General features: G+C 34.5%; 1 protein-coding gene across 2 annotated transcripts in view; it reads right to left on the bottom strand.

The window, feature by feature from the left end:
* The window catches only part of LOC129231527 (glutamic acid-rich protein-like), a 276,821-nt gene that overhangs the window by 135,612 nt on the left and 113,222 nt on the right, over positions 1 to 27,987 (bottom strand). For both annotated transcript variants that reach the window (XM_054865866.1, XM_054865867.1), the window contains exon 11: positions 22,906 to 22,958. In XM_054865866.1, the coding sequence (XP_054721841.1) occupies positions 22,906 to 22,958 (53 nt within the window). The remainder of the gene's footprint in view (positions 1 to 22,905; positions 22,959 to 27,987) is intronic.

The raw sequence follows: 27,987 nt of genomic DNA, 5'->3' as shown, positions 1-27,987 counted from the left end.
AGCTTTATTGTATAAGCTTGCTTATTTGGTTTCCACTGCAAAAAAGGCACGAAAAAACGTCTTAACTCCACATTTCTCTATTGTTAGTATTGTGAATCCAAACACCAATTTCTTTAAATATCTTAAAAATTCATTTCTGCAGATACTGCCGTTTACCTGCTCACGGGAGTAGTAATAAAAAAACTGTGACATTTTGTACCTTTGAATTCGAAATTTGTGAGCTTTATCTTTTTTTTTTTTTTGCGCTGACCTCTGTCTGCAACATCTCCCTCGTAACAAAATCAAAGGTATGTGCGTGTTTTTCATTTTTTAGTTCTTACTTATGTTATGAAGAACTAACTTAAAATCTAGTTAATGGTGTAGTTAAGTTATTTTAATCTATTCGGGAGGGAAACAATTCTCTTGTCCTCTCCACCCCCCCCCCCTCAAATCCGCAAAAGTTAACAATAATGGTATAAATGCTTCAGCAATATTTTACTGAGTAATGATCTATAAATCTTCTTTTCTAGCTCTAAAATGAAAAGTAAATTTAAACACATTGAGTAACTATTAATTGTTAATTAACATTATTGGTAATACTTAAAATTGTAGTTAAAACCTAAAACTATAAGCTTTAAAATGGGGGTAAATTAGGAAATTTGATAAAGGAATAAGGAAGATTTTGCGTGGTGACAGAAAAACAGGCTAGAGAAATAATACATGTGTGAGGGGGGCCCCATCACTTCTAATGCCTATAGGCCTCGAAATCCTTAATCCAGCCCTGATTACTGCCACTACTATAAGAGGAAATCTGCAGAGCTCTGGTGATGGTGATTTCCTTCCCTTGCGTAGCTTGGCGAGTCGGACAACTCCTTCGCAGGTGCCCTTCACTACCGCATTTCCAGCACTTCTGCTCTTGTTTCTTTTGGGCTGTTATGCTGTTCAGATGTCTTGTCAAGTCACCAAGTTGTCTCTCAAGTTCAGCGAGGAGGGACGACCTGGAATCAGACTCATCAGCTTCCCGAGTCCGGGATTAGATGGCGATCCACACCATGGGTGCAAGTTTGGTGATGTGTTCAAGACGGAAAATATTTTCAGCTCCCCCCCCCCCCCCGCCCGCATGTGGGCTTAAGGAAAAATTTGTATGTATAAATGTTGCAGATTTTAACAATGCAAGTTTTGGAATCTATTTGATTTAAATTTTAAGCCTTAAAAGTGTAATATTTAAGTGTTTTGACATCATAATTCCAAAAAATCTAAAATCCGGCAATAAGGGGGGGGGGGGTCTGGGGGCTCTCCCCCAGAAATTTTTTAAAATTGAAGTCCAAAAAACGCTGTGGTAAGCCATTTTGGTAAAGTTCAGGGAAAGGAGGGGTTCAGGAACTCTTACATCAATTATTTCAAACTGATAGTCCCAAAATCACAATATTGGGCAACCTTCAAAAATTATTAAAGAAAGAGGGGGGGGGACGCTATGGGCTTTCCCGAAATCGAAGATTTAAAAAGGAAATTGTAATTTAAATTTCATAACGTTTATACGCTTTTTGAATGCACTATTGAGGGGATGGATTTCAGGAACCCTCTTTCGGCAATATTTCGAAATTGAAGTTTCAAAAACGCAAATTTTAGACGATAATTGGATAATGTAAGGGGTAAAAGCGTTTGCAGCACCCCATCATTAGTTTTTTGCCGATCCTAAATATTTTTGTTGTAGCAATAAAATCGCTAAGGACATAAGATTTTCACTTTTGCAACATAAATCAGTTCTGATTCGAAAGTCTACCCAAGGTAGCGCCAACAAACTAGAAAAGAAGGAAAGGTAGGGGAAGGGTAAGGCCGACTAATGATAATGAACTGTCACCATTTTCCACAGTCTTCATTTGAAAAAGAATTCTTTTATAAGATAGCAGGTGGTGAAATTAGCAATAAAAAATCGCTTCAGTGAAGTAGATATATTTTTTAAATAAGGTACCCTTTCCAACATTCATTAATTAAAAAAGAAATAGGGGAACTGAACCCTAACTCCAGGCAGGGTTCCCGAATCGCATCCCTCTTAAGGCACTCAAATATAGCCTAAAGTGGCGCTTTAAATATTTCAGCATCAAAGAATTTTCGGAAGAGAACTCCCAAACCCCTTCCTCTGAGTTCACCACAAATGTCCTAAATTTCAATTTTTAAGGCTTCACTTTCTAAATTGTTTTGTAGGAATAGCACCCCTCTTACCTATAAGCATTACTTATGACCGCCTAAAAATTTTAATACTTTAATTTTGGAAACTTTTTGAAAAAATCTTCCTACACAGTTCCCCCTTAAGTCATCCAAAGATAGCCCAAAACAAAGCTCTTAAAATTTTAGAAACTAAAATGTTTCGGGCTGGGGGTGCGGAATACCCCCCCCCCTCTCATTGTGTTTACAAAACGCAGTGTAAGTTTTTGTTTAAGATTTATTTTTCTATTGAGAGAGCAACTCCCGTCCAAACATCGCCAAAGACAACCCAAAGTTTTAAGACTTCAATTTCGAAAATGTTTTGAGAATGACCCCTGAATTCCTTAACTCTTAACTCACTCAAAAATAGCCAAAATAGCATTTCAATACTTCCGGAGAGAGAGACCCCCCCCCCCCCCCCGAACTCTTTCCTCTAAGTTCATTAAATTTTACTAAAATTTGCGGTTTCCCCTTTTCATCACCGAAGATTTAAGAATTTAAATTCTGAAACGTATTGAGAGAAAACCTTCGAATTCCCTCTTCTTAAGTCTTCCAAAGATTACCTAAAGCTGAGTTCTGAATATTTCAGCTTTGAATATTTTTTGGGAAAGGAGAACCCCGAACCCCAAGACGGTCCAAAGTTGCGCTTTTAAGACTCCAGTTTCGGAATTTCGCCTAAAGAGAGCCCCCTCCCTCCCTCTTGACATTGCCAAAGACAGCCTAAAAGATTTAAGACTTCAATTACAAACAGTTTTCGGGAGAGGGTCGCAAATGCCCTTTAACTTAAATCATTTAAGTATAGCCTCAAGTAGTTTTTAATACATCAGCTACAAAACATTTTCATGTTAGAACACCAAAACCATCTCTCTTAAATTCACCAAAGATTGCCTAAATTAGTGTTTTTAAGACTCCAGTCTTCGATTCTTTTTAAAACCCACTTTTATATCATTAGAGACAGCCTAAAACTTTTTGACTTTTAAATTTTTAAGAGTTTGCACTGGAGAAATATCGAACCACTCCTAGCTTCAAAAATATTTTCAGTTCAGTTTTTCAAAATTTTATACTGTAACCCGTGAGTACCCCCCCCCCCCCCAGATTGTCCAAGATATCAACGTTTTAAGACCTCAGTATCGTGGGTTAATTTGCGGACAGATTACCCTCTTTGCAAGAGCAGCGTTTTTTTGCAAACTCGTGCTGCCGTTATTTTTCTCCTTTCCTTTCTCTCCCTCCCCCCACCCATATTTCCATTCTAGCGAGTGTTCGAATCAAAGACATTAGAATTTAGTGATTCCTCACGTCATTGTCAAAAATGCAGGAACGGTTTGCCCATCAGTGTTTCCAACCAGCTTGAAATCTCCCCCCCCCCCAATTATTTCCAAAATTCCCATTTTCATTAAAATCGTCAAAATCCTTGATAGTTTCTGTTTTACCTGGTATGTGGACGCCCTTTGCTGTGGCGAAAATATTTCCTCTTGTCAGCAATCACTCTCAATCGGTGATGCAGATTCAACTCTTAAGACATTTTAAAAGAGTACATAATTTTCATTTATGCGTGTAAAGTTTGCAAAAAAAAAAAAAACCACAAATGAAAAAACGAAAGGATGATCGAAAATAGCATGAGAAAAGGCTAAATTTTCAATTAGAGCCGATTGCTTCGAAAAATCAGGGAGAATAGCGAGCAACTCCTCGGTCTGCAATGCAGCGAGTTGGAAATAAAGCTATACTTAAAAAAAGTCAAACGGCGCGAGCCGAAAAGCCACTCCCCCAAAAGCACGTTGCAAACAAAACAAGCACATGGCGGAAAACCGAGAGAATGTCGATGTAAATTCGTGGTTATGGAACGGTCTAGTAATATTAAAGCATATTTTTCAAACACTCAATTTTTCTTTTTTCATTCAAAATTAAAAGAAAGTCATTGAATTTCTTTCGGTCCCGACCTCCGTCTCGGAAATTTTGTCAAGACGGAAATCCGTCCTGAGACGGAAGGTCTTGCACCCATGATCCACACGAGTTGCTTCTTGGGCGACCTCGTATCTCATCGCATACACCAAAGCGGATTTCGGGTTGTTTACATTCGCCATCCGGAGGCTTTCCGGATTTCAGGCTTCCAAACTCCGTCGATGAAGTAGTTGAGTGTTAGGTTGTCTTGAACATCAGCAGGACAGTCGCAAAAAGCCAAATAAGACAATCTCTCGACGTCCGCCACTAGCTCTTGCAGGGTTCCCCCGGTTTTCTGGAAACGGGACTTTAACTGGAGTCGACTGAAATCTTTTTGGCACTTCTCACCGAAACGAAGCTCCAATGCAGATGTGAGGGCGGGGAAGTCAAGCCGATGGCTGTCCGGAAGGGTCTGAAGAATGTCTGCTGCGTCACCTCTCAGGGATGCTGCAAGATGAAAGGCCTTGGTAACCGAGTCTCATCCATTTGCTTTGGAAACTATCAGGAACTGGGTCTTGTACACTTGCCACAAGGATTTGCCGTCAAATGTGGCAAGCTTAATCGACGGTCATGTAGCCGAATGCACAACGTCAGCAGCACCGCTTCCAAGCGTCACCAATTTCCTTTCCATGTCTTTAAAGATGTCTTCTTTAAGTTGATGAAATTTTCTATCTTCTTCTTCCAATTTATTTTCTTCAGCATTGCATCGGCCTTCAACGGTACTCAATTTTTCTTCAAATTTCTCTACCATTTTGTTTTGCACTGTGATGAATCAGCCTTCAACTGCCTCAAACTTCCTTCAATAGTATCAACTTGATGCTCTATCTCATTCAATTTATTTTCCGTTTTTAATTTCCTCTTGGTTAGAAGCTAGGTCATTTTTCAGCACCATTGCATCAGTATTCAATTGTTCTTGTTTAGCCGCGAATTCATTTTTCAACTGTACTTGATTTGCAGTCAATTCATTTTTTAATTGGTCTTGATTTGCGTAAAACTTGCAGTCAAATCACTTTTTTATTGGTCTTGATTAGCCGCCACATCATTTTTCAATTGTTCTTGATTAGCCACAAAACTTTCAGTCAAGGCACTTTTCACAGCATTAAAAGCTTCCAGAAGTTGTTTTAATTGGTCATCCATTGTGCGAGTAATCACCATAAGAAAATCAAGTCCAAATTCAAACAGTCCTTATGAAAAAATGTCCAAAGTCACGCTTATTCCAAGAAAGTCCTGAAGAAGCCTCACGTTGGGCACCAATTATTACGGATCCGGTGCAACTCCCAACTTCCTTGAAAGAACGACACAGTTCTTGAGAAAAATACAGGAGATTTATTTACACTATGTACAGAAAAGATCGTTAACAACTGCTAAATTAATTAGCAGCAATTAAGCAAATATCAATCAACACCGTAAACTCAACGGTTACACAGGTATTTACATTCAAATACGCAAAACAAAACAGCGAAATGCCTCGCAATAAACAAAGCTAATTCACAGAGCATAATAAATGCTCTCAGCCCCACGGTCCAGTCAAGACTCCCTTTTTATCATGCGGGATGCTATTTATAGTCATTGAAAGAGAACTCTCAAATATTCCACAAGATTCCTGAAAATCATAGACCGTTATTTTATTTCTTTCCATTCACAAATTTTATCATTCAGAAATGAGGGGACTGTATACTTCGGCCGAATGTACAGGGTCTGTATATTCATTAAAAGAAACTATTTACAGGTTAAGTTACTACAATAATTTTAGATGAAAGATAATTTAATAAACGCCAAATTTAGCTAGATTACGACAAATTAATCACAAAAATAATTACTATTTACAGAATTTGTAACAATATGGTGAAGGAATTTTTCAAATAGGTGCAGTGGTTCCGGAGATTACCTGGAACATATAAACATACAAAAAATATGCTCTCTCTCTCTTTATGATTAGTATAGATTGAGACTGAATTTTTCCCATAAAATCATATTATCTAAGTTTTACAATCTAATCAGGGTTGATAACAATCATGATTTTTTAAAATATATAAAAAACGGAATTTTTAAATTTAAATCAAAGTCTTTTGATTCAAATAGAATTTTTTTATTTTAAGATTAATTATGTTTAATACTAACAAATTAAATTGTTCAAGTTACATGTCTAAATCAGGTTCTTTTTTTATATATAAATTGAAAAATACATAATACTAAAAACATAAAAAAGAGTAGTCAATAAATTAGTAGAAAATAATTGCTTACAATGTACGGATTTTTCCTTGTTTTAATTATCTATATCGTATAAAGAATGCTTCATGTTAATTTAGATGTTTTACTCCTTCAACCACAGAATTGTTAGATGAAGTAGACTAAGTTATAACCACAATAATTTTTATTTTTTACGAAAATTTTACAACTATTTCTCTATTCAGAAGTTAAATTCAATGATTTGTAAATAAAAACAAGTTCTGGTGCTTTTACGTTTCCAAGCCTGTTGCGAAATTTCGACTGTACTAACCCATACATAGAGAAAATCCTCTGAATCGAAGCAGTTGATACCCTGGCTGTTAACAGTTGGTTCAATGCCTGGTTTAAGTATTTGATTTCTCCATTCTTCTTACAAGAGAAAGAGTGGCTTTTTCAACACGATCGAGTGGGGAAATCTTACTCAGAATATCTTTACTAAAAAGAAATTCGTAAAAAGGATCCGACTTTCCTAGAAATTTCATAAGAACAGGTATGATTTCTGGAGAGTATTTCTCATTCGCAAATCTAAAAGATTCTTATCTTTCTGCATCTGTCAAATGCTCTCCACAAAAGCGAGGATCAAGTTGGTACGCCAAGAAATGGAAAGCACCCATCGCTTACTCGTATCTCTTCTTAAAACATTTTAAGTTGGATTCTAAAGCTACAGAAATAGGTTCTAAACATTTTAAAAGTTCTTCATTTCTTTTTGGTCCAATATTTATCACTTTATTGTAAACAATATTATCAATTTTGTCCCTGTGCTCCTCACAAATTTTCAATGCAACAGACCAGTTTTATATATATATATATATATATGCTTAAACTATCTACCATTGTGTTCCAGCATACATCACTTGGTAAAACTAGTTTTAATCCCCTTTCTTATTTATATTTGGAACTAGCAAAGTGGTTATTTCTAAAATATTTAATGGTATAAATTATATGCTCTTTTACATCATCTATTTTAAGTTCTTGAGCAAGTTAATTCAACAAATGGGCGGAACAACCATATGTAAGGAGATTATATTGATTATCTATTAAAAATACTCTGAACTTTTATAAGTCCATTCTTTGAACTTAAAAATTCATTTTTTAAAAATCATGATTTAAATCAATGATTTTTTTTTTTTTTAAATCCACTGATTTAAATTGCTCAATCCTAAATCTAATCAGTTACCCTTTAATGTAATCATCAATGCTTTCTGTTAAAGATAACCAGTCACAATGATCAGTCTATAGTAGTCTACTGTTTTATTACTGAATGTGATATCAATGATTTTGTTATCTATTTCCATTATTTTACATAAATATTGGTTTGTTCAGGACATAGTAGACATAGACAACCATGGACCAAGAAGCGTAGTCACTTGGTTAAATTTAGTACAATTTGTAATAAAAACTTAAAATTGGTAAAAGTAACTAGTCATTCTTTTGGCAGTTTAGGAAAGTCAAATTTATCGTTTGCTTATGGAAAAATTTATGCGTATAAATGTTGTAGATTTTAACAATGCCAGTTTCGGAATCTGTGTTTGATTTAAATTTTAAGCCTTTTGCGTTCCGATTTCATAATTCCAAAAATCTAAAAGCCGCCAATAACGGTGAGTCTGGGGCCTCTCCCCAAGAATTTTTTTTAACTGAAGTCCAAAAAACACAATGTTAGGCCATTTTGGTAAAGTTCAGGGAAAGGAGGGGTTAGGGGACTCTTACATTGATTATTTCAAACTGATAGTCCCAAAACCACAGTATTCGGCAACCTTCAAAAATATTAGAGAGAGAGGGGGGAGCATGGTGCTTCAAGCTCTCCTAAAAATTGAAACTTTGAAAACGAAATTGTACTCCATCTTTCATAACATTTATATGCTTTTTGAATGCATTATCGAAGGGATCGCTTGGGACATAAGATTTTCACTTTTGCAACATAAATCAGTTCTGATCGGAAAGTCTACCTAAGGTAGCGCCAACAAACCAGAAAAGAAGGAAAGGTGGGGGAAGGGTATGGGCGACTAATGACAATGAACTGGCCCCATTCCCCATACAGTCTTCATCTGAAAAAGAATTCTTTAATAAGATAGCAGGTGGTGAAATTAGCAATAAAAAAAACCCATTTTAGTGAAATAGATATATTTTTTAAAGGAGATACACTTTCCAATATTCATTAATTAAAAAAAGAAATAGGGGAACTAAATCCTTACCCTAGGCAGAGCCCTCGAATGAAATCTCTTTAAAAGCACCTAAATATAGCCTAAACTGGCGTTTTGAATGTTTCAGCACCAAAAACTTTTTGGAAGAGAACTCCCACACCCTTTCCTCTGAGTTCACCACAAATGTCCTAAATTTGAATTTTTAAGGTTTCAGTTTCTAAATGTTTTTCCAGGAATAGTATCCCCCACCCCTTACCTATAAACATGATTTGTGACAGCACCCATCCCCCTTTATTGATTCAAAAATAGCCCAAAACAGAGCTCTTAAAATTTAAGAAAGATAAATATTTCGGGCAGGGCGGCGGAATGCTCCCTCCCCTCTCATTGTGTTTACTAAAGGTAGTGCAAGTTTGTGTTTAGGATTTATTTTTCTATTGAAAGAGCAACTCTCCTCCCCACATCGCCAAAGACAACCCAAAGTTTTTAAGACTTCAATTTTAAAAATGTTTCTTTAACTCTTAACTCAGACAAAAATAGCCAAAATAGCATTTCAATACTTCAGCATGGAAAAATTTCCTGTGGAGAAAGCCCCTTTCCCCCCTTCAAACTCCTTCCCCTAAGTTCACTAAACTTAACTTAAATTTGTGGTTCCCCCTTTTTTCACCGAATTTTTAAGAATTTAAGTTCTAAAATTTATTGAGAGAAAGCCTTCGAATTCCCTGTTCTTAAGTCCTCCAAAGATTGATGAGTTCTGAACACTTCAGCTTTGAATATTTTTCGGGGAAGGGGGCTCCCAAACCCCAAGATGGTCTAAAGTTGCGCTTTTAAGACTCCAGTTTCGGAATTTCACCTAAAGAGAGCCCTCCCACTCCCCCTCTCTTGACATTGCCAAAGACAGCCTAAAAGTTTTAAGACTTCAATTACAAACACTTTTTGGGAGAGGGTCCCAGATTGCATTTCTCTTAAGTCATTTAAGTATAACCTCAAATAAGATAAATAAATACCATTGTGCTGAACAGTAAAGTAAGAAAAAACGTCAAAAAAGCACAAAATGCAGATTACTGCAACTTGCAGTGATCTGCAATTTGTACTTTGACATTTTTTCTTACTTTATAGCCTCAAATAGTTTTTAATACATCAGCTACAAAACATTTTCATGTTAGGATGCCAAAACCATCTCTCATATAAAGTCACCCAAGATTGCCTAAATTAGTGTTTTTAAGACTCCAGTTTTCGATATATTTTTTAAACCTCCCCCTCCCCACTTTTACATCATTAAAGACAGTCTAAACATTTTTGACTTAATTTTTAAGAGTTTGCAGAGGAGAAATCCTGAACCACTCCTAACTTCAAAAATGGTGTTCAATTCAGTTTTTCAATATTTTATACTGGAGCCCTTGAGTAGCCCCCCCCCTTTAGATTGTCCAAGATATAAACGTTTTAAGACCTGTAGGTTAATTTGCAGACACCCACTTTGCAAGAGCTGAGTTTTTTCACAAAATCGTGCTGCCGTTCTTCTTCTCGTTTTCTTTCTCTCTCTCCACCCCCCCCCCTATTTCCATTCCAGAGAATGTTACATTGAATGACAAAGGAATTTAGTGATTCCTCAAGTTTTGGTCAAAAATACAGGAACATGGGTGTTTCAAACCAGCTTGAAGTCCTCCCCCCCCCCTTCAACTCTTTCGAAAATTCCCATTTTCATTAAAATATTCAAAATCCCTGATAGTTCCCGTTTTACCTCATATGTGGGCACCCTTTGCTGTGGCATGAACATTTCATCTCGTCAGCAATTACTCTCAATCGATGATTCAGATTCAACTTTAAGACATTTTAAGAGTGCACATAATTTTCACTTATGCGTGTAAAATTTGCAAAACAAAATGCAAATAAAAATTAAAAAATAAAAAAACACGAAAGGATGATCGAAAATAGCAAGAGAAAACGCTAAATTTTCACTTAGAGACGATTATTTCCAAAATTCAGGGAAAATAGTGAGCAATTTATCAGTCTGCAATGCAGTGAGTTGGAAATAACAAAGCTATACATAAAAAAAGATAAACAGCACGGTCTAAAAGACACTCCTCCAAAAGCAGGTTGCAAACAAGTAGTCATCGAATTTCTTTCCGTCCCGACCCCCATCTCGAAAATTTTGTCCAAGACGGAAATCGGTCCTGAGACGGAAGGTCTTGCACCCATTCTTCCAAAACCTAAAAACATCAGTGAAGCAAAATATTATTTGACAAAAACCACATTATTTCTCCCCAACTAATAGAGTGCTTAAAAAAAATCTCAAAATTCCAGTTAAAAGTAAAACTACAGTAGAATCCTGTGCCAGTTCCAGGGGGAGCAAGAAGTGGCTTTTGACCCTGACCCATAACTTCTGGGGGGGGGGGCAAGTTCACCCTATAGCTGTCTCCCCTCCCCCATACAAAAACATGAAGAAAGATTCGTAAGGACAGTACGCTCCAGTTTTCTCTCTAAACGGCAAAATTGTAGATGAAGCACATGTAGAATCATAAAATATTATAATTAATAAGGCCTAGGGCAGGAAGAGAAAATTTTTAGCACCCAGTAGCATCTTTCTTCTTTTAAAATAACACATGGGCATGAACGGATCAAAAAGTCAAACATGAGAGTGGTGCATCATCAGAAATATACTTACGAAGTACTTAATTTCTTTTTTAAAGGGGGGGGGAAGAGGTTTTAGTGTAAAAATTTGGCTTTTTTTTACAAACTTTTTTTTTTAGAAAATAGTTTGATTAAATTTATTAAATCCTTTTGCACTCTATTAGGTATGGTTTTAAGAATATTCTATAAATTGTTGATCAAAAAACATCCAGTCAAGCTTGTGACAGAGCTTTTCCCAGAGCACGTTTGAAGAAAGATGATTTGCCGTGTTCACTGTATCTCAGCTACATTTATCTGAAATCAACAACAAGAAGGAAATTTCATCACAAAAGATCTGCGATGCAGCTCATACAAGAGATGGGGTGCCTCTAAGATTTTTTTTATTAATGTACAAATATGTTTTCTACATGAACATATTTCCGGAAATGGAGCTCGCGCAAGTGAGGCTGATACTCTAGTTTTATGTCCAAAAATAAGAAAAAAAATTATTTACATAAATCTTTTGATAATTTTTTTTTTCTATATTTTAAGGGTGAATGCCCCAATTATTAGTTGAAAACACTGTACTTTCAGTTCAGCTTTTTATCAATGACATATACTTTCATTCAGATTGATCAAAAAATAAAAGAAATCTAGCGCAAGCATTAGAAAAACTAAGAAAAACATGACAAATACTGCACGACAGGAGAGTTTTCTGTTTTATTAGCTAGAATCCAAAAATCTGGAAAATTCTGAAATTCAAAAAAAAAAATCGCAGTAAAGAACCTTATGGATTTTGGGTCTCATACTGTACAGCAAAACAATAGGGATGAACAACTATTTCTTGACTCAGAGAGAAGAAGAATACAAACATGCAGCTTTAAGGAGAGGTGGAGTGAACAAGAAAATTCAGTTAACATAACCTTATGTAAATAAAAAATCAACCAAATTCACCATGGTATAGTTGGATAATGTAATGGGGAGACATGGATATTGAATTTCATGTTTTCCCCATTTCCAATGCTGTGAATTGATCCTGGGTCATCTGGGTTAATGATTAACTTTCACCAGAAAAAAAATGAATTCTTTAAAAAGGGTTAGCTGTAACCATTATAATTCCCACATGGTTCATATGTTTTTTTGATAAACAAAAAAAGCACTTTCTGCAGATTTTTAAGGACTAATGAAAAAATTTAAGCATCTCATAAATATTACATATGCATGTAAGGGACCGCGTTAAGCATTCGCCAATGCGCTAAATGTGATAAAATCGGCGCACAAAATTCGAATTTGGCGAATTTATTGGCGAACAGAAAATTCTCGAAAATATACCCAGAGAGAAAAAAAAATCTCCCTTCTGATGGCAATCTAGATAAAAATTATGTCTGTTCACAAAATTCGAAGCCCTAAAAACGAACCTTTCACAAAACTCCCAAACTAGCAATCACTGAAAGTTGTTTTTGATAACTTACGATGTTTGAACGAAAAGCCGAAGGGCTAAATTTCGTAAGTCAGTCAACAATGTTACATGCTTATACAAGCAGAGATAATATCACACAGTGGAAGGTGCAGAATCAAATATTAATGTGAAGAAATGAACATTGGAAACTTGTTAAAATCTTACCAAAAATTTATTGGTCCATAGTAACTAAAATAAATATAACTAACAAAACTAAGTTATTAAGAATAAAACCCGGCCATAAGTGGAGGCGGAGTTCGCAACTCCCCAACACCTATCGGACCTAACTCACAAGAGGCTGACGAACACAAAAGAAGAGAGAGAAAGAACGATTGGAATCGTTCACTATTTATACTTGCCTCATTTGCATATGATTGGGCATCAAAGGATGCCAACCTAAAACTGAAACTTTACACGTGCCGAAAGAGTTGAGAAGTTAAATCTAATTTGAATAAAGTTAATTTTATATTACATTACATTAGGAATGAGAACGCGGATAAATATCGTTTACCGATGTCTATCATATCCCCCCTTCTCATTCAGTAATGCTATTAAACTTTAAATTTTTATACAATTTTAATAGATTCAAAAATAACCCAAAAAAAATCCACAAAGGGCCAGGCTTAATCTTTTACAAAAATTTAACAATTCAACAATAAACAAATATGGATATATATCCATCATAATACATCATCCATCAGCAGCTGCAGCTCAATACATCACCGCTTATTTGATTGAAGTCCTTTCTCAAAAAAGTCCTTCTTGCCTATAGATGATCCAAAGTCCAAGGAAATAGTAAGTCCAAGATTAACATTTCCACTGCAAACTATCCTCTCAAACTGTAATTGACAAGAATACTCGAAACAGTATCTTTGAAAAAGATGGGCACAATGATTTTAAAAAAATTTTTTTTTTTCACAATGACAAAATTATTTAAAACGCTTAGTTTCCAAAAATAAACTCTTGTCACTGAATCAAATTCCTCTATCTCAAAGATTAAACCAACGAGAAATTTGAAAAAGAATTTCAGTTGTTACAAAAATATTTATACTTTAATATCCCATTATATTTATAATACTAAATAATTTCATACCATTAAAAATTAACAAAATATTTGTTCACAAAAACGATTCAGTTCAAAACGGGTCTGCGGCTTCGTAAAAATATCGGCCCTATTGGATTTACTGCCTACATGTTTTACGGTAAAAATGTCCCGTTGAATCAAATCACGAACAAAAAATAATTTTACATCAATATGTTTTGTACGGTGATTTTCAATCGGAGATTTAACAAAGTCAATGGCCGATTGATTATCAACGTACATTACAGATTTAATTTTACTTTTTCTAACAATTCCCCAGCGTAAACATTCGTTTAATACACGGTCAAACCACATAAGCTCTTTAGACACTTCACAAAGGGCCACAAACTCACTTTCCATAGTGGAAAGGCTAATACAACGTTCCTTGAAGGTTCGCCATTCAATCGGCGCATTATCCAACAAAATTAACTGCCCCCCGAGTGAAGTTCGATCATCTCGATTAGCTGCATAATCGGCGTCAGAAAAAGCTATTAATTGGGTTCTATTACACTTTAATTTAAGTTTTAAATCTTTTGTTTGAAAAACATAACCCAGAAGTTTTAAAAGACCGTTCCAATGAATGACACCAGGGTTGCTTTGAAATTGACTGAAGATATTGACCGCATAACAAATGTCCGGTCTCGTTCTGCTCGCAATGAAAGAAAGACAACCCAACAAATTACGATAAGGAATCTTTGACATTTCAAATTTTTCATTTTCTGTATTAGGACAATTCGATTTCGAAAAAACAGTACCTTTACAAATCGGCAATGATGAAACCGGAAAATTAAAATGTTTGAACTTTTCAAAAACTTCAATGATATATTTCGTTTGAAACAAATTCAAACCATTTTCAGTTCTTTCAAATTCAACACCTAACAGTTTTTTCGTTTTTCCGAGAACTTTTAAGTCAAAATTTTTCCTAAGTAAATTTAAAACATGATTTAAATTCTTTTCTTTCCGTGCGAGCAAAACAATATCGTCAACATACAACAATAAAATGACACATGAATTATAAATATAAACACAATTACATTCTTCAAATTTCTGAAAACCAATTTTCAATAAAACACTGTTTATCTCAAAAAACCACATACGGCCACTCTGGTGCAGACCGTAAATTGCTTTATTAAGCTTACAAACTAGATTTTCTTTCCCTTCTATTGCAAAACCCGGTGGTTGTCTCATAAAGATGCATTCTTTTAGAGGTGCATATAAATAAGCATTTTTTCACATCGCACTGCAAATCGAACCAACCTTCTGATATTTTCAAGGAAAAGAAAAATCGAACCAATGAAAAATGAATCGTCGGACTAAAAGTCTGATCGTACGATTCAGGGGATTGTGCATATCCCTGAGCAACAAGTCTCCCGCGATATCTAACAATTTTTCCCGATTCATCTCTTTTAACATTGAAAACCCATCTTGATCCGATTGGTTTTTCATTTGCAGGCAAAGGTGTTAAATCCCACACTTTTCTAGAATGCATAACCTCTAATTCATCCCTCATTGAATCTAACCACTGGTCCTTTTGCTTAGATTTAAGAACCTGTTTGTAATTCTTAGGAATTACAATTTCATCATCTAGTCATAAGTTACATAAATTTAAATGAACAGTTTGATCAGAAATTTCACCTTGATATAAATTTTTACCATTAAAATCAAATAAATGTGGCTTAAACAAAATAGCATTTTTAGAACAATATTTTTCAACATCATTTAAAGAACGTAATCGTTTAGAAGAATGTTTCTCATAAAAATAAATATCAGTTCGAGATTTATCTGACCTTGGGATTGCTTTCCTCACCCATTCTGTTTCACGCAGCTGGGCGCGTGGTGGGTTTTCCCCATTTTCACTCAAGTCAGAATTCGAATCTGATTCATCCCCGCTCGTCTCGCTTTCACTCTCATCAGAAGATAAGAATTTAGACGGCATACTCGGGCTTTCACTTCCGTTATCCGATTCGGAATTCGATTCATTTTCTGAATTTTGAGAATCTGATTGAATATTTGACCATTTGAGACAGGGACCCAGCACAGCTCCACTAGAGTCACTCTCTGATATATTTTTAAAAGCTTCTTTGTAATAAACATTTTCATTAATATTTACATTTATACTTTCAAAAATTTTTCCGCTTTCGGGAATCCAAATACAAAAACCCTTAGTGTTAAATGCATAGCCCAAAAATATACCCTTTTTGGCTTTAACATCAAGTTTATGTCTTTGCTGACGGGGTGTTCCAAGATAACACAAAACACCGAAAGGTTTGACGTGCCTAGCACTTGGCTTACGTCCACCATATAACTCAAAAGGTGTTTTAGTTTGTCCTGAGTGACAAATCCTATTCCAAGTATAGTTGAAATAAAGCATAGCATCCGGCCAAAATCTTTTACTTAGCCCGCTTTCTTCCAATAATACTGTTGCAGCATTAGCGGCTGAGCGATTGTACACTTCGGCCAAACCGTTCATCTCTGGACTGAAAATATTGGTTAACTCGTGTTTTATACCGTTATCCAAACAATAGTTGTCAAAAACTTTATTTACGAATTCTCCCCCGTTGTCAGTTCTAACAGCTTTTACTTTAAGATTTAAAAATCTTTCAGCACGCTTTATGTGCCTTATGAAAATTTCTGGTACTTTGCTCTTTTCGCTAATTGGATACAAAGCAGATTTACGTGAAAAATCATCAATGATTGATAAATAAAAACGTTCCCCCTTATTTCCCTTAATATTACATGGACCCCACACATCAGCATGAAGTAATTCAAGGGGACATTTAGACCGTATTTTGCCTATTGGTTTAAATGAAACACGTTTAAATTTACCAATTTTACAATTTTCACAATCTATTTTTACGTTTTTGAATTTAGGCAGGCCATGGACACACTCAAATTCACCGCTCTTTCTGATACTATCGGTGTTAATATGTGCCAGCCTTCTATGCCACAATTCTAATTTTTCTACATTAGAGCATTCAATTTTCTCATTTTCGAAATGATCATTACTTTTATTTGGTTTTATACTTTCTTGATACGATTTATTATACAAAATTTGAGGTTTTACAAAATAAATGCCATTTCTTAAAATTGCTCTAAATATAAATCCATTTCGACCAGATATCGCCACGGAGCCGTTTCCCCCTTCAAACTTAGCACCCCCCTTATCGAATTTAGTACCCGATAACAAATTTTGACGTAGATTAGGAGAGTACATTACATCTTTTAAAACAATGATAGTATCATCAAACTTTAATTTCACAGTTCCCATCCCCAAAATGGGGAAAGTTTCATTTCTAACGGCTACAGCCATTTCTTTGTTTCGTAATGGTTTAAAGTCCTCAAACGCACTACGAATGTTGACGAAATGATGGGTGGAACCAGTGTCAAAAATAAATTCATTTGGGTCTTCTGATACTTCATTTAGATGTACTTCGGAAATGAAAAAGTTCTGGTACTCACATGCTTCCTTTTCCACTGATGGGGAACTGCACCTCGCAGTTTTCTTGTTCGCCTTCCTCTTGTTCCGGATTGGTGATCTTGACTTTCTGTTACGTTGCTCGGGGTCCTTGTCAAGCCTCTTAAATTGACACACATTCCGCTTGTGGCCGGGTTTATTACAGTTAAAACAAATTAGTTTCCCTTTTACTCTTTTCTTGTCAAAATTACCCGGTTTCTTTACAAAGTTAGCCCTGCCGATAATTTTATCGTCCTCATCTTTTAGTCGAATTCGCGATTCCTCGGCAATAAGTTCGCTGACTACTTTATTAAATGTGAATTCCTGTGCAGTAGTTCTAAGAATAACTTGACAAATATTGTCAAATTCTGAGGGCAAATGACGCAAAATTTGAAAAATCAAATAATTTTCAGAGAAATTCGCGTCTATAGCCTTAATTCTTTTGAAAATTTGCCGAGTACGGGCAGCGAAAAGATTTATCGACTCTTCCTCTTTTATACGACATTGGGATAACTCTGAAAACAATGTCATGTGCTGACAACGATTGTCAGGAAAGAAGTGATCTTTCAAAGCCTTCCAGGCATCAGCCGCGTTGACCTGATTTTCGATTATCTTTTTGAAATTTTTCTCCAAATTTAAATAAATTATGGATAGAGCCACATCCTGTCGATTTTGAAAATTACGAATCTCTTGCTCAGTAGCCTTTTTTTCATCATTAGAAAAAGGTTCTTTTTCAATACCCCTAATAATATTCCACAGACCTCGTTCCATTAGGACAAATTTGATATCAGATGACCAACTCACATAGTTGTCAGACCTTAATTTTTCGATAGGAACACTCTGGGATGCCATGATTGATAAGAATATGAAAAACGCCAAAAAAATAAAAAAACCTAATTTCAAAAAAACAACCAACAAAATCTCAAAATATCCCCGAAAAAAAAACCTAAATAGTGCAACTGTTACAGCTTCCCCCCTGGAACAAGTCCAGGTCTTCCGCTGAATTTAGCAGCCACTATTCTGCCTAACACCAAACCAACTATATCCCCCCATAAAATGCAAACGAAACGTCTGAGAAAAGTTTATACTACACATGGCTTAAAGATTCGATACAAATTTCCAAAAAGCAAAAGAAAAGCTTCTATTTTCACAGTTTTCATTCAACGCCGATGCGGGGAAAACGAATTGAAAAGATTTCCAAACACTTGTCATCTACCGATTCAGCAAAAAGACAAGTCAGTTACAACATTCCATTTCATCACAAAAACACGAAGTCTAATACTCTACTCTGCTAACAATTCGAAAACATCTTAATACATCATGATACTGAACAAGTAATTGTTATGATACAATTGGGTAGGGCTGGGCCCATAACCCTTATGATAACTTACGATGTTTCAGGGTTCATACCCTTTAGGCAGAAAAAAATTCAAGCACTTTTCAAGTACTTTTCAAGGTAAAAAATTTTGTTTTCAAGGCAATATCATAAATTTATACTAAAAATATTGTATGCAGATTTCATTTACTACAAACACATGGAAATAAGGCAATAATACAAAAAAGTATAGGAAAACAAAATTGCTTTTTCTACAACGAGAGACGCTTTGATGAAAGATCTACTGCGTTGAAAGTTTTTCTGAAAATGTTTGAAAAGTATACCAAGAGGTTTAATTTTGAGGTTTTTCAAAGGTTGCAGCAGTCAGAGGTTTGTAGATTTTCTAGTATCAGCAAATTAATACTTTAAAAAAAACCTTTCACAAGTGCTTTTAACTTTTATGGGAAGAAACTAAAATACCCAAGTTCAATGGCATTGTCAGAGATGAGTTTTTGAAGTCACTCCCCCCCCCCCCCTCCGGTTTCAACATTTATTTCCAATATCTATTCAGTGGTACAATATAAGGGCGGTTAGGACAAAAACACTACCCAGAAAGTTATTTCAGTTTGCACTATTAAGTTCTAATAGTATTAGGTTTGCAAATCATTTATAAGTATGCAAATCAATTATTCGTATGTATTTATTAGCTGTTCAGCCAATAAGGCATTTCAACTGTCCTCGAGTAAATTTAAAAATTAGGAAGTAAGAAAAGTTTATGAAAGTCCACAGTCCAGTCTCTTCACCTCAAAATATACAAAAGCAGCTTAAGCAGTGATAAATACTCTGAATGCAAACTTGAGTCTATTCAGCTTTCATTGATTAACTTGCAATCAGGGCCGGATTACTAAATAGGCAAAGTAGGCAGTAGCCTAGGGGCCCCGAGGTTCTGAGGGGCCCCGGAGAAATATATTAGTTGAAAATACGTTAAAAAAAGTTAAATTTTCCTCAAAAAAGGCCCCTCCCCCTTCCCTGTTTCTATGCAATAAAAGTATATGCGTGTGCACGTTTGTGAGTGAAAAATTTAGACACTGCAGATCCCCCCCATACCTCTCCCCCCGTTTTTTGATCTTGCCATGGCTCTAGGGGGCCCCATCACTTCTAATGCCTATGGGCTTCCGAATCCTTAATCGGGCCTTGCTTGCAATAGACAATAAATGTGCAAGTTGAGATTTATAGAGCCATATTTCGAAATTGAAAAGATTCACAAGAAGTTGACATATATTATGACAAAAGTAGTTGGGAAAAAAAGGGTTATTGTTGAAATTAGAATTTAAATTTAGAAAGGCAATAATATTCAGGTGTAATTGTGATTTGTGAATTCATAAAAAATCACCTGAAAGTTTCAAAGAGTAAAATGGAGCGAGGGGGGGGGGGGAATAATTTTTAAAACTAAGACCCCTATTACTTGAATATACATATGTACAACAATAACTTTTGCTATGAATACAATTCATAAAATAGTTTATTAAGTCAAAATATTCTGCATAGAAATACCATGCCCAGGGCCTGTTGATAACCAGCAACAGGCACTGGGCCTAGCTAGGCTGGTACTGGTCAATTTATTAGATCCAAATGAAGATGAATGACCCTCCTTAAGCGTTCTACCCCTTTGCTGATTAAAGCCTCTTTCAGTAAGCTCCAAGTACCCACAACCTTAATAAAGTAGTAACTTTGAACATTTGAGGAAAAGGGGAAAATTGGAGATATAGGGAGGTAAAAGCATAAAAACGAACACTATTGAATTTCAAGTGAATAATCATAACACAACCACCCCTGTTATACACCTTATTTATTTTAGCAGACATAAAAAAATGATGTACTTATAAACAAAATTATATAAATCAACTTTATATTTAAAATACAAACTTTAAGTTAATTTGTTAGATGCTCAACTGCTGAAATTTAAATTTTTTTAAAAAAAATCTGTTATGACCAAAAATTAGGTAAAGATAATCATTCAAAATTGCAAAAATAAATAAGCAAATAATTAAACAAGACCAAGATAATAAATTCTTTAACTCTTTAGTTATTAAAATAAAAAATAAAATAAGCTAATCTGATGTAGCAGTATCAAAATAACTACTAATTGCCAAAAATATAAAAATATTTACAAAATGCAAAAGGATTGAGATCTCAAACAAGGGAAGCAAATTTTCGCGAATTAAGTTTAATGTTGTCATGTTTCCCATAAAATAAGCTTATATTTTACTGAAATTAAACATAAAATATGCTAATCTACGGTAGCAAATATGAAAATAACATCCGGTTAGTGAATATATTTAAATATTTGCAAGATGGAAAAAGATTGAAATTTCAAACACGAGAAGCAATTTTTCGCAAAGTCTGAGTTCGTTCGACGTGGCATGTTTCCCATGAAATAAATTTATTTGTTTTTGATTAAAATTAAACAAAAAATATACTAATCTAAGGTAGCATATGCGAAACTAACATTTGATTAGCCAAAATATGTAAATATTTGCATGATGCAAAAAGATTGAAATTTCAAACACAACAGCAATTTTCCACGAAACCCGAGTAAGTTCAATGTTGTCATGGTTTCCAAATTAATTACTTTGTTAGTTAATGAAATTAAACAAAAAATAAACTAATCTAAGGTACCATATGTCAAAATATCTTTCGGTTGTAAAAAACATCAAAATATTTACAAGATGCAAAAGGATTGAAATCCCAAACACGGAAGCAATTTTTCGCGATGTTGCATACTGAACACATGTTCAGAAAATTGCATTGGTGAAATACTTTTTTAAAAATTCTAAGCACAATTCGTTGATTTTTGAGAGAATTTAAGCACTAAGAAACTTTTTCAAGGTTTTAAAACTTTTTCAAGGTTTTCAAGCACTTGAAAATGAACTTTTTTTTTCAAGCACTTTTCAAGGTTTTTCAAGGGCGTACGAACCCTGTGTTTGAACGAAAAGCCGAAGGGCTAAATTTCGTAAGTCAGTCAACAATGTTACATGCTTATACAAGCAGAGATAATATCACACAGTGGAAGGTGCAGAATCAAATATTAATGTGAAGAAATGAACATTGGAAACTTGTTAAAATCTTACCAAAAATTTATTGGTCCATAGTAACTAAAATAAATATAACTAACAAAACTAAGTTATTAAGAATAAAACCCGGCCATAAGTGGAGGCGGAGTTCGCAACTCCCCAACACCTATCGGACCTAACTCACAAGAGGCTGACGAACACAAAAGAAGAGAGAGAAAGAACGATTGGAATCGTTCACTATTTATACTTGCCTCATTTGCATATGATTGGGCATCAAAGGATGCCAACCTAAAACTGAAACTTTACACGTGCCGAAAGAGTTGAGAAGTTAAATCTAATTTGAATAAAGTTAATTTTATATTACATTACATTAGGAATGAGAACGCGGATAAATATCGTTTACCGATGTCTATCAGTTTTATCCTCGGACCGCTCCGAGCAGATTGAGGAGCGCAAACGCGCGTTAGCATCTCATCGGAACGTTACTGTCCATCGAATCGGAGGAAGGATGACGTTGTTAGAAATAGAATTTCTACAAACATCTCTACACTTACTTTTGCCCATGTAACTGAACTTCACAATAATCAACCGATGCTCGTTCGGACCAACGATCCGAGTGAATTGGAAGTGAGCGGTCGGATAGGACGCGTGACGTAACGGACTCCCGCCATTGGCTTAGCAGGGAGGCGTCTCTGCCACTTGGTGCATCCTCATTGGTTGCGTGGACGTGAGGACATTGATGTGAATACTGATGAGGACAGGTTATTTAACAGCGAACGGAGATGAGATTCGCTCTCTCTTCTTTAAGACTCTTTCAGTGATATCTGTCCTGTAAAAGGTAGCTAGGGTGGAGCTCGTATTGCTCGGCGGATTGCCGATGATGCTTAGCTGATCGTAGTAATAGATTAGCGAGCGGTATTAGGATGAGCTTAACTAACTTGCAAGTCATATTTAGTTCATCTTTTTTACCTTTGGTTTCAGTTAGTAGGTTATACAATTATATTTACTGTATTTTTCTCACGTGTTAATAAATTTTAGTTATTTTAAAGAAGTTTCTTCATCTGTTATTCACAGAAAGTTGATGAAATGTTAGTTCTTTCACTAACTCTGCAAGAAGTATTAAAGTTAATAGATGATATCATTCATCAATGGTATCAGACAATTTGCCTCTCGCCTCTTTGCGCCAGTGTACTTGCGCCTCTCGCTGATTGGATATTGAGTGCGCAGCGTGGCTACCGAGTAGAAAGTGGAGACAAAGAGGAGTGTTGGCGGATGCCTTGTTGAATGAATCCCTGCATGCAATATGACTCAAATATTGAATCAATTACATACTCATGAAACATATAAAAAAATCACCATTTTGTAAAGAGACTTCATTATCATCAAATAAAAAATTTTGATTTAAACAAAAGGAATAACTTACCAAATTTTCCTGACAGAAGACATAATTCCTCTTCTGTTATTTTGTCATCAGATCTAATAAGAAATTATAAATATTTTATACATACTTTTAAGCTTTTGGAACATTGAGTGGATAAGAAATTACTTCTTGACTGATATATAACAGTAATATAAACATGGACATTTTAAGGAAAGGTAGAGTAAAATAAGGAGAAATAATTTGCATGACCCTACGAAAAAACAAAAAAAAAAAAATCCTTTGGACAAGGCACAAAACTACCCAACCAGTTGATACCCTACCAACAAGTAGTAGTCCATAAGAATTGAGCAATAATTTTCAAAGAAGGTGAGGGAGGGGGGGGGGGTGAGTTAAATGATCTTAAAAAAATTAACATACAGTAAAACCCCTCTAAAGCAGACACTAATGGGACACACATTATTGTGCATAACAGAGGGGTGTCGCAAGAGAGGGGATTCACAATTTTATTTGTTTATTTTTCGTTATGCATTTTTACTCTCAACTTAAATATTTTTAATATATGCACTTTTGTCTCCATAACTTTTTAATTCACTAGTGTTTTAAACATGTAAGTATACATAATAATCAATGCTATTTTATTAGGTTACCATACATCAAGTTGTGTTTATAAACCTTACTAAATGCATTAACGATTGGAAACTTTCAGATTCATCATTATCACAAAATTTTCCACTCTGACATATTTTTTTACAAATCTAATGCGATGAAAGCAACTTGTATTGTTTTAGTTTTAACTCCCCTCTAAACATACTTTACACAGCTGATTGCATTCAAAAAATCAAGTTTTGAGCAATTTGCTAGCGTTTTTTGTCTTTTAACTCAAATACTTTAAATCTAGCAATATGTTGAAATTTCAATACTTAACTTCGGAATTCATAAGTTGACTAATTGAAGTTGTGTTTGCTAACAAGAAGATGGTCTCGATATTGTTTACGTTTTTGTTTTAAGTTGAGTTACATTGATAAAGAAAAAAACAGCAAACATTTATCCGAAATCACAAGCCGATTTAGCATAATACTCAGGGCCTGATTACTGAATAGGCCAATAGGCCAACTAGGCTCAGGCCTAGGGCCCTCGCTTTTTAGGGACTCCAAATGGCTGAAGTAGTCTCAGTTATTGGTTAGAACTGTAAGGTTTGACTACAGGACGGCCGCAGAAGTGTTTGGCCAAAGGCCTCCTGATATCTTAATCAGTCCCTGACAATATTGGTTCTCTCGCTATCATTCATCCAGGCTCTTTAATTTGAATACTCCCAGTCAACTGGTAAATGCTTTAAATCCAGATCTTTAAAGCACTGGAGTCTGGCAGTTTGACAACAGGTTTCAATTTCATGTCATCCATTGTGCTCTGAAAAAAGAAATGTTAAACGTCTTTAGAAAATTTCTCATCAGAGCAGCTTTCCGTCTGTTAAGACACAATTTCATCCTGTGAAACTCCATAAAACATGTAGATTTTATCAACTTTACTAGTGTAACAAAATTCCCAATAATCAATTATTTTATTCTTGATTTTTCTTTTTTTTTTAATTCCTAAATTTAGTTGTCAGCAGAAGAGGCAATAGCCATGTCAATGGCTTCCGATATAGTGTCAGTGTCCATAATTGAGGGTGTCCATACGAGAGGGGTTTCTAATACATTAGGCTCAATGCCTTTACTGCCGGAGAATTAAAAACTGCCCGCATAAGAGGGGTGTCTGTTAGGAGAGGTTTTACTGTATTTTTTAAATATGCATTAAGCTTCAAACATGCAATATAGAATTAAAGTACATTAAATTCCTGAAGGCTCTCGAATATTTTCTTGAAATCAATTACTGCAGAGAAATGCAGGGGTGGAAAATCAAAAATTCATTTCTGTATCAGCTTTGTATGATCAAAAATACCAATTTTGTATCAGAACGAAAAGTTTTGTATCAGTAAAAACACTGTTTTTGTATCAGAACAATGATCAGTTTTGTATTAGGTAAACTCACGGTTTGTAACAGAATCTTTCATTTTGTGTACATTTTGAAACAGTTTGAAGCAAATACAAAACATTTGTAGAAAAAATCACATAATTTTTTTAACTCAATTTGGAAGAAATATTCTCATTTAAAAAGTGTGCAAAAACTACTTTTGGAAAATGTACCATTAATCATAATCCATACTGAGTTAAAATCTTAATTGTTTCATAGCAAATGGTTCAAATATTTTCATATTTTCGTTCATAGCATTACATGGTGGACAACAACTATAGCATTAAAATTTAAAAATGCCTTTAGTAAATTTATTACATTCAAAGATAAACAGAGAGAGAGAGAGAGAGAGAGAGAAATAAAACTTAAAAAAATAAATAAATAAATAAAAAGATTCTAATTACTACAAAAACAGAGGGGGAGGGGGTGCTAGTATAAAGATGTGAGATTCTTTTTTACTTTGGTAAAAAAAAACTTTCTTGGAATTGATTAACTATTTAAATTTAGAAAAAGTTATTCACACACACATAACTGAAGTTATAGACCTTGTTTAAATTTTCTCATTTTACATCAATATCTGAAACTTTACTTTTATTATTTGAACTAATAGCTTCCACTTGCGCTGACAATTAAAATCTTGAAAAAAAAAAAAAAAAAAATGAATAAAAAAAAACTTCAAACTTGAAAAACTTTTTTAATCTGACCTTTACAGATAATCCTTAAAAAAGAAGCTAAAAGTGTCCCAAAATTGTAATTAACAGCAACCAAAGAAATTATTTATCAACATCTATGTAAAAACAGAACTCCCTGATTCTTTTCAGGCAATATATTAAAATTACTTTTAAGTTCATTAATCAGTTCATTTTCAGGAATAATATTTCTTTGGCTAATATTAAAAAAAGAGGACGTGGGCCACATATTGCTGTTTTGTATGTCAATTTACACATTACCTGCCCCACACACACATTATTTGCATTTTATTTAACGTCACCCAAGTTACCTACTGATTAGTTCAAACTTCACCTGGTACCAGAGGACCTTTTCTTACACCAGTAGTTATCTTTATATATTATTTCTGTAGCCTGTTTTTGATTTCTACGCGAGATTTTTCTCAATTCTTGATCGATTTCTTTGATTTACACCTTATTTTAAAGCTTATCGTGAGGGCTACTGACGAAAAATAGACCCACGGTCTAAAAATTGTTCTTTCGGACAAAAAAACCCGTTTTAAAGAACCAAAATGAGATTTTCGGTTAAATTTATAAGTTTAACTTGCACTGTTACCGACAGAGCTGAATAGCTTGATCGGCAGAGCGTTCGACTGGTAACCAGGAGAATGCGTGTTCGGGCCCACGTCCGGACAATCTGCATCAAAAAATTAGAAAAATATCGCGCATATCATGAACAATGAATAAAAATATGAGGGAATACATGAGGTAGAAACGCTATTAGCTGTTATGAAAACTTAAAGCAACACGGAGCTAAATTGATACTCAGTTATAAGGTTTTTTTTTTTTTTTTAAACTTTGGCACCGGAAGAAAATTAAAGCATAATGTAAGAGAAAATATAAGTATCAGGTTTAAGATTTCAGACTACATTGAAATTGTTTTTTGTTCAGTAAAATATAATAAATCGTATGTTGAAATATAGATTCTTCTAATGAGTTTTTGACTCTTTGTACAAATAAAAAAAATACTACCTCAATTTAAAGGGTAATATATATATTTTTCATCTTTTTGCAAAAAAACAAATAGCGTATCACATTTTTACTACATTTGAAAAGCTACTCTTAAAAAAGAACTTAGTTCAAATTATTTTGTATTTTAACCGTGCTGTTAAATGATGAACACGTGCTGCCATCTAAGTCATAACGGTTCAAATTGCCTGCGATAACAAATAGTAAAAATTTTTAAAAATAAAAACACTTCTCGGCAAGAAAAAAATTTTAAAATTACCTGTGGGGTTTTTTTTTTTTTCGATAGAGCGTTCGGCTACAAACTGTCTGAACTTCGGGCCAGTTCGGACTATCCGACATAATAGCAAATTTACAGGAATATTACGCATTACATCTACTCATAACATACAACAGATAACACACGTAATAAAATAAATCCAGTGGGAATGCTATTTGGTATTTTGACTTGACTCCTTTATGCAGGCTACAGTTATCATTCAGATAAGTTGACTGCTAATCGAAGGGTGTTCTTCTCCTTTTTTTAAACTTTGACTCCGTTCAGACTACTGAGCATAATATAAGCATAAAAAAAAAGTATTAGATATACCTCAAGGGAATCCTTTTTGTGCAGAAAAACATTTTCATTGTATGCTGAAATGTAGATTTTTCTAATAGCAGTGTTCGAACTTTTGTACAAATGAAAAAATACTACGCCAAATTAAAATTACGAGTTTCAACCAGTAAATCTTTAATTATTTATTCGAATACGATATAAAACATTAAAATTATTATCAACTTCATTAGTAAGAAATCATTTTCTACTCCTCTGCTTTCGGCTGAAAAAAAAAACATTTTGTCTACGTTCGAAAAATTACACTTAAAAAACGGACTCAGTTCAACTGGTTTTGGTTTTGAATTTTAAGTGTTCGATTAGAAGAAAAACAAGTGCGGGGTTTTAAGCCGTACATCTTAAAGAAGCCTGCTGTGGGAAATTGTTGAATATTCAAAAATAAAAACACTTATTTTTTCAACTAAATTTATTACTTCTCTAGAATATTTGTTTTAATCGCTACGTGAGATCTTCCTCATTCTTTAATCAAATTCCATGTTTTACGAATAATTTTAAATCGTATCATGCTGACTAATGACAAAACATAGACGCATGATCTTATTATATTTTTTTCGGCGAAAAACTTTTTACTGTGTTTTATTACGCATTCCTTCAAGGAATAGCATTCGAAAAGGAAGGCACAGTTGCTAGGTTTGTTGGAGCGTCGTACTGTTAACCAGAATGGCGCCAGTTCGAATCCGTGCCACTAAATATCTCTTTAATGTTTCTTTTTTTTCCGTCAGATGCTCACATGGGCAGAACTGTATTTGCCACAACCTGTTTTTTCACATGCAAAATTACTGTTTTTTTACCATGTCACTCAGCCAC

Source organism: Uloborus diversus, chromosome 10 (assembly GCF_026930045.1).
Source record: "Uloborus diversus isolate 005 chromosome 10, Udiv.v.3.1, whole genome shotgun sequence".
NCBI lineage: Eukaryota > Metazoa > Arthropoda > Arachnida > Araneae > Uloboridae > Uloborus > Uloborus diversus.
The sequence above is the reverse complement of the archived record's forward strand: the minus strand, read 5'-3'. Positions and strand labels throughout refer to the sequence as shown.